The 20,755-nt window shown below is 51.2% G+C and overlaps 8 protein-coding genes across 8 annotated transcripts; 4 read left to right on the forward strand and 4 right to left on the reverse strand.

Annotated features, from left to right (window-relative positions):
• Nucleotides 1-1,890: 1,890 nt before the first annotated feature.
• On the reverse strand, nucleotides 1,891-3,132 carry PtrM4_076270 (uncharacterized protein; the record flags this gene model as incomplete). Its single annotated transcript, XM_001940595.1, has 1 exon — nucleotides 1,891-3,132. The coding sequence occupies one exon, from the start codon at nucleotides 3,130-3,132 to the stop codon at nucleotides 1,891-1,893; it is 1,242 nt and encodes a 413-aa protein (XP_001940630.1).
• Nucleotides 3,133-5,037: 1,905 nt separating this feature from the next.
• Nucleotides 5,038-5,790, reverse strand: PtrM4_076280 (Rph, RNase PH; the record flags this gene model as incomplete). The annotated part of the gene is made up of 1 exon (XM_001940597.2): nucleotides 5,038-5,790. The coding sequence occupies one exon, from the start codon at nucleotides 5,788-5,790 to the stop codon at nucleotides 5,038-5,040; it is 753 nt and encodes a 250-aa protein (XP_001940632.1).
• A 259-nt stretch (nucleotides 5,791-6,049) lies between these two features.
• Nucleotides 6,050-9,250, forward strand: PtrM4_076290 (HepA, Superfamily II DNA-RNA helicase, SNF2 family; the record flags this gene model as incomplete). Its single annotated transcript, XM_066106219.1, has 2 exons — nucleotides 6,050-6,206; nucleotides 6,255-9,250. 2 exons carry the CDS (start codon nucleotides 6,050-6,052, stop codon nucleotides 9,248-9,250), a joined length of 3,153 nt encoding a protein of 1,050 aa, XP_065963157.1.
• A 1,210-nt stretch (nucleotides 9,251-10,460) lies between these two features.
• PtrM4_076300 (CypX, Cytochrome P450) lies at nucleotides 10,461-10,907 on the forward strand (the record flags this gene model as incomplete). The annotated part of the gene is made up of 2 exons (XM_066106220.1): nucleotides 10,461-10,747; nucleotides 10,802-10,907. 2 exons carry the CDS (start codon nucleotides 10,461-10,463, stop codon nucleotides 10,905-10,907), a joined length of 393 nt encoding a protein of 130 aa, XP_065963158.1.
• Nucleotides 10,908-11,669: 762 nt separating this feature from the next.
• Nucleotides 11,670-13,574, forward strand: PtrM4_076310 (BglX, Beta-glucosidase-related glycosidase; the record flags this gene model as incomplete). Its single annotated transcript, XM_001940599.2, has 1 exon — nucleotides 11,670-13,574. The coding sequence occupies one exon, from the start codon at nucleotides 11,670-11,672 to the stop codon at nucleotides 13,572-13,574; it is 1,905 nt and encodes a 634-aa protein (XP_001940634.2).
• A 453-nt stretch (nucleotides 13,575-14,027) lies between these two features.
• PtrM4_076320 (uncharacterized protein) lies at nucleotides 14,028-14,473 on the forward strand (the record flags this gene model as incomplete). Its single annotated transcript, XM_066106221.1, has 3 exons — nucleotides 14,028-14,134; nucleotides 14,194-14,341; nucleotides 14,426-14,473. The coding sequence occupies 3 exons, from the start codon at nucleotides 14,028-14,030 to the stop codon at nucleotides 14,471-14,473; spliced, it is 303 nt and encodes a 100-aa protein (XP_065963159.1).
• A 1,854-nt stretch (nucleotides 14,474-16,327) lies between these two features.
• Nucleotides 16,328-17,317, reverse strand: PtrM4_076330 (PRP38-assoc multi-domain protein; the record flags this gene model as incomplete). Its single annotated transcript, XM_066106222.1, has 3 exons — nucleotides 16,328-16,929; nucleotides 16,982-17,221; nucleotides 17,278-17,317. 3 exons carry the CDS (start codon nucleotides 17,315-17,317, stop codon nucleotides 16,328-16,330), a joined length of 882 nt encoding a protein of 293 aa, XP_065963160.1.
• A 1,034-nt stretch (nucleotides 17,318-18,351) lies between these two features.
• Nucleotides 18,352-19,799, reverse strand: PtrM4_076340 (Glyco-hydro-28 multi-domain protein; the record flags this gene model as incomplete). Its single annotated transcript, XM_001940601.1, has 3 exons — nucleotides 18,352-18,597; nucleotides 18,651-19,420; nucleotides 19,469-19,799. The coding sequence occupies 3 exons, from the start codon at nucleotides 19,797-19,799 to the stop codon at nucleotides 18,352-18,354; spliced, it is 1,347 nt and encodes a 448-aa protein (XP_001940636.1).
• Nucleotides 19,800-20,755: the final 956 nt, after the last annotated feature.

A 20,755-nucleotide genomic window follows, 5' to 3' on the forward strand; every position in this document is an offset into this window, starting at 1 on the left:
TCCATCCAAGCACCGTAAGCGGTTGGAGAAGCTCTTCTCGCGACACCTTCTTTTGAGCAAGCTTCAAGCCAACGAAACAGCCACCAAACTTGGCGACTGACCCCGCAGCGAGAGTTGTGCCGCCGCGGCTGCCGAAGTTTTCTTGCCTCACCACTATGCATGCCAAGAGAGAAAGAAGCGCATGCGAGAGCCAAGATGGTCCGTCGTAAGCCGAGCTTCCTTGCGTGGGCTTCTTTCGACGCCCATTATTCGTTCCGGCAAGGCATGAGACGACCTCAGCAACCCCAGCATTCCCACAGGCCATCCTGGTTGGCATAGTGACGACGGACTCACGGAGGCCTCCATGGCCTGCATCTGGTTTTGTTTGGCGTCACATGTCACCCAGAAAATGGGGATGACTCCGCTGGTACAGGCTTCCGGGTTTTTGACATGAATCCATTCATGGTTGAAGTGTCGGTCGGTCGCACGCGGGTGGGTGAAGCGTTGCCGCGCACGAGGCGTAAGAAAAGAAGCCCTGACCGGACGCAAGACTCTTGGCAGTACAAGTGTGAGCTTGTGCGATATGGTCTGACTCGGCTCCTGCTGACGGAGACAAGGGCGGTTCGTATACGACGCAGATTGGCTCAGCATTCGGTGGTGTTGTGTGGAGGACGGCACAGCTGGCAGGCAAGAACGTCCGCACCGGGGAAGGCGCATACTACCCGTGCCTCGCTAATTCCTCCACCACCCGCCCGTCGACGCCTCCAGAGTCCTTTGCCATCCGTCTGCGGCTACTCACGAGCCTTGCCGTGGCTGATTATGCTTTACTAGTCCAGACACATGGCCTAAACAATGGGCATGCGACCACCCTGTGTGATGTCCTAGTTGTGCAAGCAGCCTGGGCTACACCGAATCCTTCCCACGCCAGCGCCGAAGTTGTGCCTGAATTCTATTATGGGACCGTCACTCCGACATATCGTCTAGCCGCCGTCTTAGACATTGAGAACATATGCAAGCCACAATCGTCGAAAGCCCCGTCTTCACCGGAACCCATGGCCTGGCTGACATCTCCGACAATGAGGAACGAACGCCTTGGTATCGGCCATTCCCCGAGAATGGATTTACAAACCTAGCGTGGTGAACTTTGTGTCAAAAGTGGGCATCCTGGGGTAATTGAACGTGCCAAAAGTGCCGAAACCGGATCTTGGTATGGACCCTCATCGTACGTTTTGCGAATCCACCCGATAACTCTAGTGTGGCTGCAAACGGGCTTCTTCTCCGTAGGTGGCAATATTTAGCACCGCGGCCGCAGTTCTACGCGGATGTGCGGCTGCAGATCAGTAACCTCCGTCTTGGTAGTCTTGTTAATACGCTTTCTCCGACTTCACTTCTTCTGGGCGATATGTTTCGGGAAGCAAAAGCCATGGCGTGGGAGAAGCAGGGTCCATGAGCGGGCGAACTGGCGGCGCATCAGGTCATACCATCATCATAGTAATTTAGGGCTCTGCAGGGGGACAACTGGCTAGTAGCAACTTTGTTGTCATTCTGTATTGTCCAATCTTCCTGGTCAACAACTTCAGTCGACCATTGCTGAGTGTAAACATGTATCAACTTTCATCAGCCGACAACATCTCAATACTAGCGGATGCGCTTTCGCCTTCGCCTTATGGGACAATCAATGTGATCAATTGTAGATGCACTAATTCCCGATCTAACAGTGTGACGGGACATCCCGTTTACAAGCTCATCACCTAGTGTACAGAACAAACGCACCAGTGCGAGTTGTAAGCGATTCTCATCAAAATTTCGTAACTGATGCTACATTACCGTAGACTTGTACACGTCAACAACATCTTACACAACCACGGCACTCTCCGCAAAAAGCCGTGAAGCAATGCCTGCCCCGACTCCCTACCGCTCCATCTTCACCTTCTTAGCCACACGCCCCGCCTCCAAGATTGCCTGACGACCCCTATTACACTTTGCGTTGTTGTTCGCAGCACTAAGCAGCGCCGACGGGTATCCCACAACCGCATGCAGCGTCTCATTAGCAAGGAGCGACTCACAACGACCCTTTGAGTACTCCAGCAATAATACAATATGCTGCATACGCTGCTGAAACGTCCAGGCCTGCGTCTTGTTTGTTTCGTCCCAGAACAACTTGTCAAAGGAATGTAAAACTTTGAGCCCGATACGATGCAGCTGCTCCGCCAGGTCGACAATGTCCCAGCAAACAATCTCCTTGGCTTCTTCGCTGTAGTAAGTCGATGGGCCTGTGACGGGGTGGTACCAGCGCTTTGTGAAAGCTACGCCTGGGCTGTCGAAGACGTCGATGGTGTTGCTCATGGCGGAGAGGAGTTGTATTACCCATGACCCGCGGTCTTGGTCTGTTGAGGGGATCGTTGGGTCGTTGGTGGGACAGCGCCAGGCGGGTGAAGGGTGAGCGGCTATGGCTTCTTCGAGCGAGTCGAAGAGGAAGCCTTCTGCTCGGCCTGCCTCAGGAGATGATATCATGTTTCCTTGTGACTGCATCTGCGCTTGCTGAACCGGACAGTGTGTCTCGTATGGTTCAAAGTCAAATGATGGCGCCCACATCTCGACTGAGGCATGTGTCTGCTGAGGCTTCTGCGCTGTAGGGTTGGGTAAGTTGCATGTAGCCTCTAGCGGTTGCATGTTTTGTGCGCACCAAGGCTTGTATACAACCGCTTGTCGTACATTTGACATAGGATCAAATGCTTGCGGGACGTCCCATTGTCCAGTTTGCTCTACCGGACGGTGCGCTGGTATGTGGGCTCCTGAGATAGTAGATTCGTTCGGAATTATCTGAGCCTGCAAATGTCCTCCGTTATTGTAATACGCACCGGAGCCTGGATAGTTGGTTTGACCCAGATCGAACGACTGTATATCGCCCTTGTCGCCCACAGCAGCATATTTGAATGACTGAAGCTCGGAAGGAACACCTTCGTATGAAGCATGGGCCTCGCTCAGAACTGACGCAAACGGCATGCCATTGATTGTGCCAATATTGGTTGTTTCTGGATCAAAATAATCAGAGTTGAAGTCGTGCTTGTTTAGAGCCGCAAGGAGAGCGGGATCGAAGTTCAAGCCAACTCCACCAAGAAGCCCACTGACTTGTTGAATATCTTCCTGCATAGTGGTAGTCTGATCAGATTGGTGGTTGCTGCAATACAGTATTGGTTGAGATTTAGTTCACGATTATGGATCTGAGGGAAACAGGAAGGGGGGATGGAATACAAACACAGTCACTGTAAAGTAGGCAGTGATAAACAAGGTACTATGTACTAGCAGTTCCTACAATCTCCATGTGATTTCATCATTGTGAGACAGCAGTGAAAGTAGATTGACAGGAGTCTGACTGGCTGTGTAGTCTAGGGATTGATCGAGAAGTTGCGATACAGATCCTTTGAGTGAGGTCTGATGGCTGTTCAGGAAGTATTAAGACCTTATCATCCGCAGTTTCTAGACTTTGAGGTGGATGAACACATGCTCAGAGACATTAAGAAGCGGGGAGAACCTCCCAGAGAAGGTCAAGGGAATGGATTCACTATATAAAGGAGGCTCATTGTGACCTAGCTACACTCAGTATTGAGGCCCACTCAGCCATGAGACATAGCTAGGCAGCGACGACGAGTTCGCCAAATTCATGTTCTAGTCTGGCACATACGGGAACAGCCCTTTTTAGATCCCTGTTTCTAATCCCTTTCCTAGAGGCTTCGAGACTCTGTAAGTAGACTATACTACAACGTAGAAGCTGCGAACTTTCACAACATCGAGCTGTACCGCACAGCCCCTGACCCATGGGCTGCATAAGATTCTCCCAATCTAGTATGATTCAGCAGTGAAACAACCAGGCAAATACAACTCGGGACTCACAACCAAAACACCACAAGTGAGACACCAGCCAGTTCTTGATATTCAATATGGAGTCATTCATACAACAGCTCATGCTATTCCAGCAGCAGCAACAACAACAGCCTGTGTCGCGACTAGTCGCACCCACACATTGGGCACCCCTTCCTGAACAGTTTCATCAGCCTTCCACTTCTCCAGCAGCTGGGCTTCTACATTTTACCAGCCGCGCCCACGCCCATCAGCTACAAGCTAGCAACCCCCCCCAACACCGACTGGCTTTCCCCCCAGACAGACTGCACTTTCCCCACCCATCCTGCAGCCCACGCCCACTACCTCCGCCTCCTAACCAGCGCCTTCCTCTGCACACTCACCTGTCTCGACAAACGCACAGACACACCCTTCATCACGCACTGGACCCCCACACCCTTCAAACCCTCCCCCCATCAGTCCCTCAAAAGTCGAACTTACATGTCGACGCCTCCTCTCCATCGCCATCGCTCTCCACACTTACGGCCCGTCGTCACTATGCATCTATGACGCCGGGCGAATGCAAAATGTGGTCAAGACGAATAAGATGACGTTTGCAGAGCGTATAGGCCAGCTTTGTGAGTTACTAAGGCTGAGCAAAGCAAGGTGTGTGACGTTGATGAAGGGGGAAGGTTTGCATATGTGTGTTGCGGCGCCGGGTATTTTGGTCAAGCGTACGCGTATGAATCATACGCAGAATGAACGGAGGCAGAAGGCGCTGGTACGGGGAAGGAAGCGGACGGTGGGGGAGATGGAGGTGGAGGATGAGTAGGGGTTGGTGAAGGGTTTTTGTTAGTGTGATGCTGAGGTGCCTCAGTGTTTGAGACATGATTTTTTACGTCTGAATTTAGTGTCTTCATTCAATCATAGAGTTCTTCCATATCGCTGATTTTCTGTTCTCATGTGATGTCGCCATAGCCGGTGAAACAGGCCGCGAAAAGCTTTCATTCTTCTTGTTATGTTGGAGTAGTCTTGTAGCCTAAAATACGTAGCTATCTTTTGAAAAGAAGTCGCTGGATGCGTTAGTCGCACTTCATCTTTGAGCTACGCGCGCCGAAGGAAGTTGGCTCTTGCCAACTACTATCGGTCCCACATGACGCGTGCCTGCGCTGCGTAGCGCTGGATATATATTGGGTCATTATATTCTCACACATCTCTTCATCCAAATCTCTTGCCATAGCCCTTCACAACGCCGTCCAGTATGTTACGCATCCTCTTGCAACCCTCAATGCCCACGGCCAACATGCTTTCTAACCTTTCCATCCTTACTCTACTCTCCATCAGACACACAGCTACTTTATCGCTCTCTCCGAGCGTGCCGACGGTCAAGAAAGGAAGCTCGAGCTCCTCTTGGTTGTTGAGGTCTAGTAGCGGATCGTCGGCGGACGCGTTGTCGGCAGCAGAGGCAGATGCAGAAGAAGCAGCGGTACAGGCGACAAGGTAGTCGGTCATGGGTATGCCAGCATCAATAAGCGCAAGCGTCGAGGCGTTGATGCACGCCGCCAGTAACGACCCATCCTGCGAGACAATGTGAATGTTGAGAGTAATTGTTGAGTGCGGGTAAAGATGCAGTAATAGCACGCCCTCGAACGCCGATCGTATGCAATGCTCCATTTCGCTTGTCCGCTTATCGCTCTTGCGCTTCCGTCGCTCTACCCCACTGAAGCCGGCGAAATTGATCTCTACTTCGACTTTGGCTTGCTTGTCCGCGCCGCCTCGCTGTCCGGATTGGCGGCCTTCATGGGGTCCCGTGACGGATACGAGGATCTTGGTGTTGCCCTGTTCGAGGTAGGAAGATCCATCTGCAGCGGCTTGGGTCGAGATTTGGGCGTGAATCCTGCGCAGTTCGTTCCATCGTCGGCCGTCGAGGCGCAAGAGGGCCAATGAGTAGGTGCTGGTGTCGAGAGGCATTGTGATGATGTGTTGCTGTGTGATGCGTGACTAATACGACTGCAAACAAAAGGCACAGTTACGTTTGTTGGAAATGTGGAAGGCGCTGCTCGGAAATCTTCGCGATGCGCGTTGCTGGTAGCTCTATTGCTTCATGATTATTTTGGCGAAAGCTGCAGATCCCGAGGCCCCGCTTTCACGTGAGAGCGCGTTAGCGTGTTGTTGCGTGTGTCGCCTTTGTCGGCCATCTCTCCGTTGTCCATCCCTGAGCACATCAATCATGTCGTCTCGGCGCGACATTTCAAAAAACCACGAAAAAGCATTGCGCGTGTTTGCTGACAGTAATGAAGCACTGAGTGACACAGATGACGAAGATGACGGTCTCGACATCATTGAGTCGTCGCGCAAAGGTTTACATCTCTCACAGTATATTGACGGTCAGTCGATACTGCCCTCACCTCGTTCAGGGTGCCAACAAGCTCTAGTTTTGACCCAGACGCAAAGTCAGCCGAAAGGCGTTGAAGTGCAACCGAACACAGACGAAGTAGACGATGACATTACCGAAGACGAGATTGTCGATGACGGCGGCGTAGAGTCGGAGTGGTCTGATGAAGACACAAGAGCCGTCTACCAAAACTGGAAAGAGCGGAAAACCCTCAAGCGCAAGCGCGCCGCCGCTGAGACCAACAGGATTCGCGCTGAGAAAAAGTCAAAGGTCAAAGCAGCTGTGAGCGTCGTCGGCCGTAAACCTCGGCCCAAGAGCCAGCATGGTCAAGGTCCCATAGGATTCAGCACCGATTCGGTAGCTGGAGACAAGAACACTACCCCAGCTTACTTAGATGACCCCATTCCTGACTATGTCCTATCGCGTCAACAGTCTCTCAAGAAATTACACGAGGCTGGCTTGCGATATCCTCCCAGCTATGAAGATGTCGACTTCTCGGATTCAGAAACGCAAGAGAAGCCCAAGCTCGACAAGGCCATCATTCCACAGCGAGAGAAGAAGAATATCAAGCTTCGTGAATCTCATGGTGTGATACCTGCGCCAATTGCTCAATGGCTGCGTGACTACCAAGTTGAGGGCGTTCAATTTCTTCATGAAAGGTTTGTCAAACAAACAGGTGCTATACTGGGCGACGACATGGGTCTGGGAAAAACCATTCAGGTCATCGCCTTTCTTACAGCAGCTTTTGGTAAGACTGGAACTGAGCGCGATGCAAAGTGTATGCGAAAGATTCGTCGCTTTGGCAAGAGCCGTTGGTATCCCCGAGTACTCATCGTCTGCCCTGGTACACTCATGCAGAACTGGGAAGACGAGCTATCAAAGTGGGGTTGGTGGGAGGTCTACAGATATCACGGCTCTAGTGCGGCGGACCGGAAGGGTGTCCTTGGTGCAGCAGCAAAGGGGATGCTGGAGATTATGATCACGACTTACACGACATATCGTAACCATGAGAGCGAGATCAACACCGTCGACTGGGATTGCGTCATTGCTGATGAGTGCCATCAAATCAAGAGTAAGAACGCAGAGATCACCAAAGCAATGAACAAGATCAATGCTCTTTGTCGTATCGGTCTTACAGGAACAGCCATTCAGAACAAGTACGAAGAGATCTGGAATCTTCTGAACTGGGCGCGACCGGGAGCTTACGGGTCTGCGCAAGAGTGGAAGCAAAAGATCAGTCTTCCACTCAAGTTGGGTCAGGCTCACGATGCCACCAACGCGCAGCTCGCCGACTCGAGAAGCAGAGCTCAGGACCTCGTTCATAAGATTCTGCCCAGTGTCTTCCTTCGGCGAATGAAAACACTGATTGCAGACCAACTGCCTAAAAAGAGCGATCGCGTCATCTTCTGCCAGCTCACTGAGACCCAGGCTGATGCGTACCGAACCTTCCTCGAGAGCGATAGGTGTGAGTGGATTCGCACTGCAAAAGAGCGATGTGACTGTAGATCTGGAAAAACCAGAGGGTACTGCTGTTACGTGGAATTACCCGAAGAGGGCGAGAAGTGGTCAAACTACATATTTCCCTGCATGGTCACATTCCAAAAGCTTGCAAACCATCTGGCCTTGATCGTTCCAATGTCCACCGAAAACCAAGAAAAGCAAGCCAAGGACTTACAGACTTTGCAGCTGGCGTGCCCAAGCACATTCAAAGATCTTTTTCAGATTCGCGATAATATCTTGGTTCAGTCCCAGCGCGAGTTTTGTGGAAAGTGGAAGGTGCTCAGGCGTTTACTTGATTTCTGGCATTCCAATGGCGATAAGGTACTCATCTTCTCACACTCGGTCCGCCTCCTAAGGCTTCTGCGAGGCTTGTTCGATGTTGATGGGACCAAGTACAACTTCTCATACCTCGACGGCAGCATGAAGTACGAAGATCGTTCGCAGGCTGTTGCAGACTTCAATGCGGACCCTAATCAGTTCGTGTTTCTTATCAGCACTAAAGCGGGCGGTGTTGGTCTGAACATCACTTCTGCCAACAAGGTCGTCGTTATGGACCCGCATTGGAACCCAGCATATGATCTCCAAGCACAGGACCGTGCGTATCGTATTGGTCAGACGCGCAACGTGGAGGTATTCCGTTTGGTTTCAAGTGGTACAATTGAAGAGGTTGTATATGCTCGCCAGATCTACAAGCAACAGCAAGCCAACATAGGCTACAATGCCTCAGAAGAGCGTCGTTACTTCCGTGGCGTCATGGATCAATCCACCAAAAAGGGCGAATTGTTTGGCCTAGAGAACCTCTTCACTTTCCAGGAGAACAGTGTACTACTCCGCGACATCATGCATAAGACCAATGTTGCCGAATCGAAAGCCGGCGTCAACGCTTACGACTTCCACGTAGACGAGTCTCAGTTTGATTCAGAGGATGAGGACATCTTGTCTAACAAAAACCTCGGTACCGAAGATGATGCCAACATCGCAAGTATCAAGAAGTTCGCCGATTCTTTCCTCTCCAAGTCTGGCGCTGCCAGCAAAGGAAAGAAGGTGACGAAACGTGGCGGACCCGATCCAGTCAACGCCATCCTTGCGAAAGCTGGTGTGCAATACACTCACGAAAATTCCGAAGTCATTGGCCGTAGTGAGATAGAGGCTCGTTTGGGCAAACAGGCTATGGAATTGCGCAACGATGTCGATCTCGCAACTAAACGCGTGTTCCAGGGTTCGCAATCACAATCTCAACACCAATCCAACCAGCAAAACATAGAGGAAGAGTTCAGCGCTGAGGACGATGGTGATGCGCATGTTCCTGGCAGTGCTACTAAAGGCGAATTCAAGATCAATTACCGCTACAGGCCTAATGAGCGCATCCGAAAGCGACAACTTTGTAGTATGGCGGAGAGCATGGGATTTGATGATCCTGTGAAATTTGCGCTACTGGTGGAGAGCAGCACTCAAGCCGAAAGAAGAACGATGCTTGAACGCTTCTATCGTGGGCGGAGGAGACAGATGATGCGTGAATTCGACAGCTCGAAGTGAAGCGTAGCTTATGTATATATTATGATCCTAGATATCCCGAGTTTTTTCTGAAGAATTTGGTTGTAAGACGTTGCATCGCTCATTCCTCATTGTGTGACACGACAGCCGACCAGCCCCACTTAGCTTATCTCACATGGTACCGGTTGCATGCCGTAGAGAACACTAACACCACGACGAGGACTAGATGTCCTTAGACACACACACACACTTTACAGGTGGTCCCGACTGTGCTTCATACCACAGCTGAGCGAAGCAGCCGTACTAGTGGGGACATGCATCGAAATGGCCTCTTTCCTAGTTGTCCTCTTGATTAGCGCACTCATAATCGCATCATTTCATCACTACGTCTTACATCCCCTACTATTCGGCCGTTTGCGGTTTGAGCGCACTAGTTTCTATGCCATGTTTGACGTGTATGGCAAGAGTAACATGTTTACGTTTTCAAGCGGCGCAAAGCATGTGATGAGGAAGTGATTGCTCTCGCGCTCCTACTCCAAGAGCAGTCTACTAAATTATTACAATGCTTAAGTCATTACGCCCGAGAAGATCCGGATCATTTGGAGCTAATGAGTAGGACGAAAAACGACAAAAAGGGACTAAGAATCTTCACTGCTCTTCATTACTATGCTATCGACGTTATAACAACATTATTGTATGGAATACCCGAGTTTGGAGCCACTACAGCGGAGCCACTACAGCTCTACGCGGGACTTCGGGTCATCTTGCCTTGTTGAACGACATCATTCATCCCACCCGCCGTCGATTGTCTTGGTTTGCAGTTCATTTGCCGTCACTCACAGCATGGCTATACGCTCGAACTGGGATCATCGGGGACATTGTACAGCCCATCTTACCAATCGCGAAACCAGCGACCTATACCGGAATTCGCGCACACGCACTACGAGCGATGCCGTCTTATAGAGATGCCGACCATACATCACGTGCGAAAGCAGGAAAATCCGGCATTGTCGAACTACGTGAAGCAGCTCGGAAACACGATATACCAATCGATGACTTGGATGTTGCGAGCGAGTGCGCCGACCATCTTCTTGCGGGTATCGACACAACGAGTGATACTCTGATGTTCATTATCTGGTGTCTCTCTCTTCCGCACAACGCACATATACAGTAGCGGCTTGTCGAAAAATGCCCATCGATACCCGAACAGGATCTCTCAGGCGCCGCGGTGAGTCTTAAAACTGCGGATGGAATGCCATATCTCAACGCGGTCATCAAAGAGGCGCTCCGTCTCTTTGCACCTCTGTCAGCTTCAGAGCCAAGATCGAGCCCTGTCGACACAGTCATCGATGACTATAACATTCCACGAGGAACTGTCTGTAGTATGGCACCCTACTCGCTACATCGGAATGGAAGCGTCTTTCCTGAGCCACTGAAGTGGAAACCAGAGCGATGGCTGGGTGGCGGAAAGGACAAGGCAGAGATGGAAAAGTGGTTCTGGGCGTTTTCGAGTGGTGCGCGTATGTGCATCGGAGTCCAGTAAGTGTATCTGAAGTAGGTTATACCTCCGGTGTACCATTACTAGTGTACTAGTCTGGCCACAGCGGAGATGGCTTTAGTGCCTTCGCTGTATCGGTTGTACGGATCCAGGATTCGTCCGGGCAGTGCGTATAGCGCCAGGAAGAACTTCGAGGTTTGATGTCTTCACCGACGAGAGTTTCCCGGAGATGAGAGTATGTGTATAACTCGTGGGTATTCTGTCATGTCTAATGTACAACCAGGAACACACTTGCTGGATCAAATTTGTCCCCCACAAATATCCCGAGACCTGTTAATGTCGTAACGGCTTCACTACTGGTGCTAAGACAGGATATTCCGAGTCATGATGGGGCCGGAATGTGGGGTGCCATTGCCAACGGGGTAGACCTAGTAGTAAGTAGTAATAGTAGCCGGGATGTGGGGTGTTAGTATCAACACGTCCGTCCGAAATCTTTGCCGTTATTTTGCCCGTCACATGGCAAAAGCGCCACGGGCTAGGAAGAGGGTCCGTCAAATCGAATGTTATATGTCATGAGGTTTATAGCGGGGTTGCCGAACCAATTAGATATCTGCCGGACAAACCCCGGGGGTCTAGCGTTGACAGCCTTGCCCCGAACCACGTTTCCCCACACTGTACTCCACGCGCTACCACCTTGGCAAAGCCGCTGCTTCCAATCTCGGCACGATGCCGAGCGTAGGTGAAATGGTTGTCGGGTGTGTACCCAAGTCCATGGCTCTCCCGAAGAATCCCCAAGTGGGTAATAAACGGTAGAAGTTTCTTGGCTACGATGCACCTGATGGCGTAGCAACAAGATATGATGTGGCATGGAAACGTACAAATACTTGGGTCGGGACTGCATATGTTTGCTTGGTATCGACGATCATCGCTCTCCTTAGCGTGTCTAGATCCCTATTGCCCATCATGGTTGCTCAGCATCGAAGTCAGCGCAAGATGAACACCTTCACAACACTTCTCTTTGCGGCGACAGCAATGTCAACGGCTATCCGTATGCCAAACACAGCAGGAGCAAGATATCCCAGAATGACGTCACGGTCCACGGAAATGGACTCTGCACCGTATCGGGATGCCTCACTTCCCGTGGATGAGCGAGTGGATGACCTCGTCAAGCGGATGAACCTTGAGGAGAAGGCCGGGCAACTCTTCCATCAGATCATCAACCAAGGCACAAACGGTTCTCTCGCCAATGGCACCGATCTTTCCGTGAGCGGCAAGTTTATGACACACTTCAACTTGCACGGCCCGATTTCCGACGTACGGGCAACAGTCCAATGGTACAACAACTTGCAGCAGATGGCACTAGACACCCGGCTCGGCATACCAGTTACCATCTCATCGGATCCTCGACATGCCTTCACAAACGCCGTTGGCAGTCAAATCGCAGCAACCAAGTTCTCACAATGGCCTGAGAGCCTGGGTTTGGCAGCGATACGGGACGCCGATCTCATTCACACTTTCGCAGACATTGCTCGACAAGAATACAAAGCCGTCGGCATCCGATCAGCGCTGCACCCTCAGATTGACGTAGCCACTGAGCCCCGGTGGTCCAGGATAGGCGGCACCATGGGCGAGAACGCTACCTTGACTGCCGAGCTAGTCGTTGCATACCTCAATGGTTTCACTGGTCCTAATGGTTTCGGCAAGGACTCCATCACCACAGTTTCCAAGCATTTCCCTGGCAGTGGCCCCGTAGAAGGTGGCGAAGACAGCCATTTTGTATACGGCAAGAACGCCACATACCCTGGTAATAACATGGAGCACCATCTTATTCCCTTCAGAGCTGCCATCAAGGCGGGAACAAGACAGATCATGCCCTACTACTCGCGCCCCATGGGCACAAAGTACGAAGAAGTCGCTGCAGGCATGAACAAGGGTATCGTCACGGACCTACTTCGCGGAGAGCTTGGATTCGATGGCATTGTAGTCAGCGACTGGGGCCTCATCACCGATGGCAACATCGCAGGTCAAGACATGCCAGCTCGTGCCTGGGGCGCCGAGAACCTCACCGAGCTGGAGCGCGCGGAAAAGATTCTAAACGCAGGCACTGACCAGATGGGTGGTGAAGAGCGAACAGACTTGATCCTGGAGTTGGTAGAGAAGGGCATTGTGAGTGAAGAACGCATCGACGGATCGGTCCGTCGTTTGCTCCGCGAAAAGTTCATCCTCGGTCTCTTCGACAACCCATTCCTTGACGCCGAAGAAGCTGAAGCGTCGGTTGGTCGAGAAGAGTGGTTGGCCGTTGGATACGAAGCCCAACGCCGATCCTTCACCCTCCTCACCAACAAAGACAACACCCTCCCACTGGACGCTTCCGACTGCAAGAAGGCAAAGTTCTATGTCGAAGGTGTGAACAGCACTTTCTTGGAAGCACGAGACCTACAAGTCGTAGCCACTCCAGAAGAAGCAGACTACGCCTTCCTGCGCCTCGCTGCCCCCTATGAGCCTCGCCCAGGTGGGTTTGAGGCAAACTACCACGCTGGCTCTCTTGAGTATAATGCTACCGAGAAGGCGCGTCAAGCTGCCATCTACGCTGCTGTACCTACCATTGTAGACATGTACCTTGACCGCCCCGGCGCTTTCCCCGAAATTGTGGAGAACGCAAAGGCACTTATGGTCAACTTTGGAGCTAGCCCTGATGCTTTCCTCGACGTTGTGTTTGGTGTTGATGGGAAGGGGCCTGAAGGTATGCTGCCATTTGACTTGCCAAGGAGCGATGAGGCTGTTGCATCCAATAAGGAGGATGTGCCGTTCGATACTGTGGACCCAGTGTTCAGGTTTGGCCACGGGCTGAGGTACGAGAGTTGTTAGTAGTTATGTGATATGACCAATTATGTAATTCAAATTCAAAAATTATACATTCCACAAAGAGCGCCATTTTTGACAAATCTCCTATGTTGGGCCCTAGTTTTTACACCATTTCAATGATTCGTTGTTTCACTCTACATTGAGAGAAAATTGGTGCATGACAGCGCCTCTTTGGCTTAGTAGTCGAAGCCACTCGTGATTCGTGAGCTTAATGATCCATCGTGCGTCCGGTTCTGGTGGTTCTTAGATGACATGCATCAAGCCATGCTTAGTCAACCCTCAAAAGTACGCCTGCTGCTAAACTAGGGACATCCATGGCAAGTTTGGTGTGGAGCTTTCGATCGATTTCCACTGTAGTATTGCGTGCTTCCGTCGTATATTAAACCTTCGTCCTCGTCGATGTTAGATTATATCTAAAGCAACCCACCATTCTTACGCAAGATCTGAAGATCAAAAATGCAGCTCCAAACATTTGTCTTCTTTATCATCCCAGCTGTGCTAGCTGCGCCTCAGGTGACTACTGCCCCGGAACAACCTACCAGGACAACCGCTTATGGTACATGGTAAGTATGACGTATCTCTATTGCCCAGATTTCCTGCTAACAGCCTCGCTTCTTCTTAGCCACACTAGCACTAATGCCGGAGGGGGGCCTGGCGTCGGCTGGTGCACAGTCACATCACCAACAAGTGTACCGACTTTCCTTTCCCCTGTAATCTGTAGCAGTGGGGGAATTGCAATTCCACCTAGAAACTGCTCTTTCGAGGGTTCAGTAAGTCAGCTCTCTGTCTTCAAGATGCCCACGTGAAATGGAGTCATCAGGCTGAGCGGAAAGAATGTACTGACGTGTAAATAGCCGTGTAGTTATGTTCCGGGGCTCATATTCGGGCGTGTGACGTGCTAAGTTGGTGGTATGGACGTAGACTTTGTTAGGGCGTGAAGTATTAGTAGTTTGACACTACCCTAGGTGCACTGAAATCTTGAATCTGTGTCTTTTACTGAAAATTTATTGTACAAATGCGAACATGTAAAGACACGATGCGAGTAAAGATTAGAAGGCTAGACGCTCACATATTGAAATCAATCGAGGGCACGGAAATCTCATCTTTCAACTCCAGTCACTCCCCGTCGACCACAGCCTTGTTTCATGCCACCATAGTCTCAAACTCGACACTTTTCCGCGCCTTGAGAAGATTGGAAATCTCAAAAATGAACCGATCTGCACGTGCTCCTGTAAAGCCGAATGTATAGAAATCATCTGCCCCCTTTAGCTGCCACCAGAGATGGTGACCGATTGAACGGGGGACGTTCACCACCCATACGCTTGCGTATTTCAACTTTGGCATCCCGTGAAGGGTACCCACCAATCCATCAATAAGTCCAACTTGGAGAGGTTCACCACAGACAAGAAAAGCTGCCAGAGCAATCCGATTTGAGTCCGAATTGTTGAATATCTCCCACAATGGTATGCTCAGGCTCAGAAACGCTAGTTTCTTGCACTCAGCCAGCAATTCCAGACATTTTTCTGCCTGAGCATTTGCCCCGTTTCCAGGATGCCGGACCGGGTATGGTGGAAAAATAGTCAAGCTGTGGAGACTAGTCCTTCCATGTGGACCGATGCCGTTAAGAAAGTATATCATATTTTCCCAACAGGGAGAAGGAATGGTGAGCTTTACCTTGATGTTAGCCCAGAAGTATGTTTGTATCTCTTGCTGAATTTGCTTGTTTAGTCTTGACAGGACGCTCACAGCTGACAGTGTACAAGTCACCCTGGGTAGTCTCAATGTGGTGGTTCGAATCGCCTTTTCCTTTATCTCAAACCCCCAGTATCCGGCGAGAGCGTAGTCATCTAGTGGAAATACACTCCCCGGGGGTGCTTTCCTTGGAGGGCCATAGACAGCGAGTCCATAGATCCTGTTTCGGAGCTCGCCTGGACGACTGAGAAAGGAGACTCGAGATGGGGCACCCTCCTTGCTCTCAAGCATCTGGTCTGGTGGCTCACGAAGGATTCACTTGATTTTTTGGGCGTGCGCTGCTGCTTCTTTGCTCTGCTGCTGAAGGACGTGGACCTCGAGCTAGCGAATTATCATGTTTCTCGGCGTTCCCATGGAAGATTATATACCACACAAGCGTTTGCCTGCGCTACCAATTGTTTATACTGGGAGGCAATGTCAAGCAGAGCACCGGTAAGCTCATTGCCAGGGCTACTAATTATCCATCGTGAGGCAACATCAAGCTGAGCACCTGCAAGCTCATTCCCAGAGTTGCTGATTGTCTATCGTAAGGCAGTGTCAAGCAGTGCATCGACAAACTCCTTGCTGAACACTAAAATTGAATATATAAGAAGTGAAAGAAGCGCGCAGTGAGTGTGCATTGTGCGAGCCCTGGTGGCAACGTCATAGTCCTGTCAGATTTACCTACATCGTGACCACCAGAGGGGGTGCAAACAATCAAAACAATCACGTCATGGTAGCCTACCGCGTGACAAGCACAGACCACAACCAAAATACCGCACCCTCTCTACCTATATAAATCTACCAAGTCCCCTCCGTTCCTTCTTTCTTTCCTTTCCTCCGTCACCTTGACAAGAACCTCTCGACAACCCACAAATGAGAAGTGATAGTGTGAATCATACCATAAACGCCAAAACCATAAACCGCTCATCAAATCGTGGGTAAAGGAAAGTGCATTCTAAAACATAATCCGTTAATCCGTAACATTCCCAAGTCATAACCACACAAGTGTCGTCTCACATGCCTCAACGTCTTCCGAAGCCATTCGCCATCTGCTTCTGGACATACTTGGCACCCTCCTTCTTGATGATAGGGAGAGCGTAGTCCTTGAACATGCCCATAGCCTGCCTCTGCCACTCAGGCTGACCAGGTTTTCCAGGCTTGCCCGCGTCTCTACCGCTCTTGCGACGATCGCCATGACGGTCGTCATCATCATAACGGCTGCGCCTGTCGCGACCACCTCCATCATCGTAGCGAGAGTCACGACGAGGTTTGCTGTTGAACATGTCGTCGTAGCGGTCGTCGTAACGATCATCGCGATGTCTGCGCTCTCGGTCACCGCGAGGCTTGTCACGGCGATCGCGCTCGTCGTAGTATGGGTCTTTGTCTCTGCGTCGTCGGTCGGATTTGTAGCCTTCTGACTTGTAGCCATCGCGGGCTGGACGCACATCTTCTTTAGGTCGACGGGGCGGGTAGTGCTCGTCGTACGAGTCGTATGTGTCCTCGCGGACTGGACGGGGTCGTTCTTGGCGGTGTCGTCGTCGTGGTGGGGGTGGGGAGTCGGACTCGTCTGAGGAGTAGGAAGGCTCTCTGCGGGGACGACGGGGGCGAGCATCGCGTGGGGGTCCTATCTGGGCATTAGCTATATAGTCATGGTGTCTGGAAGTTTGTTGACTCGCCTCTTGACGACGGTGGTGCGGCTGATGGCGGTGGACCAGACGGTGGACCAGTCGGTGCGCCAGTTGGAGGGCCGGTGGGATACGGCGGCGGCGCATCGTCTTCGCGTTTGTCTTTACGAGGGCGTCTATGGTCTACGCGGCGATTGTCGCGATATTCACGGTAGTCTCGCTGGTGGTCTATACCAGGCGACCATTTCGGCTTTCCGTTTTCGTAATTCTCAAAGTGGTAAGTGGGATCTGCTGTGACTGATTAGTATTGATATCAACCTTTACGTCTATCAATCATGGCTTCATACGTTGCTGCCCCATAGGCGGGGGTGGAGGCGGGGACGGCATTCTATCTCGTCGGCCCATGTTATGTTGTGGTTTTGGTGTTGTAGTGTTGCTTTTTCAAGTGTTCGCAGGTCGCAGGTCGTGGTGTGTCATGGATGGCAGGCGGCGAACATCTGACACTTAAACACATTGGTCTCGGCAGGGCTGCAGCTTTCTCAGCCCGTCGCAGTCTCACAAGACACCATGTCGTCATCTGCCTCGATCTCTCGACTTTTGCGGGGCTACCGACGCCTTTGGAAGCTTCGCGACGGCGTGGCATGGCTCAACTGGGCTCAAACTGGGCTATGCCATGTGCGCTGTGGTCATTGTGCATGTCTCTAGTCGCATCGCATACGAGGGCCCACAGCCCCCCATACTCTGCAAGCCCATCGCCGGTTGTGACGCGCCCGGTGGGAATAAGACCGTTCCCCCCGCAGAGTCGCATCGTAGTTGACGATGATCAGGGTCTCCCGGAGAATAGTTCGTGTACGTGGTCTCCAATATGTGGTGTGCCTGAGCCCAATCACCCCAGTCCGCGGCTACATCGCTTGCCCAACCTCCAACCCCCCAACCCCGTCACGAGGAGAGCGGTGAACACCGATACCCCATCTGCCTACTGACTCGGTCGGCCCTATGATGCTTACCTCGTACTGAACCATTCGCACCTTTCAACCAGCCTGTCATGACAGGGGAAATGTCGTGTCAGGTTAGGTCACGTGTCTGTCAGACTACTTTGGGTTACACCCGCAAAGTCTCCTGTTCCATGCCTCCTGACGTCACGACGTCTTTCCGTGCTTGTTGCGCAAGCGTCACACTCACATCCTCACCGACTGAGTATCCGCATCTCGATAATGTTTCCTCTTTCTTGTGACGATTTCCTATTGGATATTTCCGTCACCCCATGGACAGTCTTCCAAGCTCTCTTCCTGTAGAGAGGAATCACACGAGAGAATCACCCTGGCACAACCGGGCCGATACAAATACACATCACATCCTGAGAAGTTACGGTAAGATCAGGCTCACATTAGGATACTAGATTATGCCCAAAACTTTCACGTCTATGAGTGCCCGCCTTTTCCACCAGCACCCGTGCAGTTGACCTGCTTCTCAATGCCCCCAACATTCGAGCAAGTGAACTGATTCGTGCCACTTGGGCTCGTGACATTCACATTCTGAATGTTAATGTTTGAGCACACAGACGGACTAGAGCACACAACATAGCCAACGAGCGGGTCGTACTTCTTGCTGGTAGTACCCTTGAAGTTCTTGATAGTGACGTCGGAGATGGTTAGGTTCGAAGGGAACTATCATACTTTTAGCGTCGCGATTCAGATGGACAATTGCATAGTAAGCTTACCTGATTGCAAAGAGTGAGGTTCTTCTGCCCGTAGCACTGGGTGATTTCAACGGCATAGTCCACATTCTTGATAACCATGCCGTCATAGGTAATGTTTCTGACTGCACCGCCGCCACCTCCGCCCTGGAGATCGCCGGAGAGAGCGGAGGAAGCGCCGGGCCAAACCTTAATACGTGCACCATCTGAAGCATCGGACATGCTGATGTTGTAGACATAGATGTTCTCAACGAGGTCGATCTCGCCGGGGTACTGGCCCAAACTACCGACACTGATGCCGTGACTACCGTTACAGATCAGGTTTTGTACAATGATGTTGGTGCTGTTCGGCTTGAAAGAAACGCAGTCATCGCCGTTGTTAATGTGTGAGTTCTGAATGACAACACTGTCTGAGCGATATGTGTCCCAGCCATCGGTGTTCTTAGCAGGGTTCTTGCTCGTGCTGTCTCCGAAGATGTCGATGTTGGAAAACACAACGTTGCTGGAATTGGCAACGAATGTGTACCATTGGGGGCTGTATCGAAAGTTCAGATCCGAGATCTTGGTATTCTCCGCGCCGATGAGACCGAAAAGAATGGGTCGCAGGATGTAGATATCCTTGGCGTATAGATCGTACCAGGCTTGGCCGTTACCGTCTAGTGTGCCTCCTCCGTAGACATTGATGTCTTGGCCGCCGAGCTGGAAGAAAGTAGTGGCATTTTGGTAAATCTGCTTGAACGAATTGGCTTGCCAGTAATCCGTGTCGTTGGTGAACTGAATAGTTCCCTGGATATCTATAACCGTGTTAGAATTGCCAATGCGATATGAATTTATCATCATACCAAGATCAATATTGTTGAGGAAGGTGAGGTCCAAGGCAGTTCCAATGGTGAAATGCTGGTTCTTAGGGAAAACCACATGGCCACCATTGTTGCACTTCTTGATAGCCTTGAGGATGTTCTTGGAATCATCTTTGCCATTGCCCAGAGCTCGGACTTCACATGTCTTTGACCGCGGAGGCGACTCTGGGCATGTCTTTTTCGGGTGGTAAGGGTGTGCTGGATGACTTGGACGTTTGGACGCGACGACTTTCACATCCCGCGCATCAAGGGGTGTAGAAAAGGCTATCGACGCCTGCAGCAGAGCATATGCTAATACCTCGGTGACGCGCATCTTGGTAGACGATCAGGGGTCGATGCTTGCAAATAGATTTCGGGATAAAGGTCAACGTCTACAACATCGAGGTTTACCACCATACTATCGCCATAATATACCCCATTATACGACGCGTCTAGGCTTTCAAGCCACGTTCTCGGCGCGGAGTAATTTTCGACTTGTCCACGATGATCCTATGGTCCCTCACGGTCAGTGGCTAAATCGGCCCGCCTGATTACACTATTGCTGAAGAGGTGAGGCTTTCCCCACACTTCTGGGTACATGGCAGATGGGATTGGTGGACTAATTCATACCCCAGATTCCGCGCCTCTCGCCCCACGATGCCTCTAGTAAGGAACGAACTTGGTATTTGCCAGTACTCTTCTTCGTGCAGTAAACGGCTATATCGATGTGTTGCCTGTCAGATAGCCGAGGCCGGGAGCTTTTTTGACATCTGCTGCAATTGTAGCACTATAGAAGTCGACCAGCTCACCACGGAAATGCCAACAGACACGCGAGATGACACGGCGTGATATGAAAGGGGTAGATATGGTCACCCCGACGCTCGACCACCACGCAGACTGAGCGGTATAGCAATCTTTGCAGAGATTGTGTTCTCAGACCGAACGTGCGTTATATCCGAAATGGACTCAGATGATGCGAGATCTTTTCAACATCTTCCGCGGGCGCGTTGTCGATATAGTTTACCCAACGGCTGCACCCTCAAGTTGTTGGCGCGAACACAAACCATGACGCGCTTGCTCATGCATGGGTGTGGCCCCTGCCAAATTACCTAGCGTCACGTAGCGCGGGGAGCGACATACGGCTGATGACTGCTATCTGACTTTCCAGTATCAAGCAGACACGATTTAGTAGCTAGTAGCTATGGCCGGACGTTTTTTTTTTGATCCAGAACGTAACTGTAATATGTTGTTCGTGGCTGTTGCAAGCGATGCAGTCATGGCCTCATCAAA

The sequence above is a fragment of the Pyrenophora tritici-repentis genome, chromosome 3, assembly GCF_003171515.1.
Source record: "Pyrenophora tritici-repentis strain M4 chromosome 3, whole genome shotgun sequence".
NCBI classification, from domain to species: Eukaryota; Fungi; Ascomycota; class Dothideomycetes; order Pleosporales; family Pleosporaceae; genus Pyrenophora; species Pyrenophora tritici-repentis.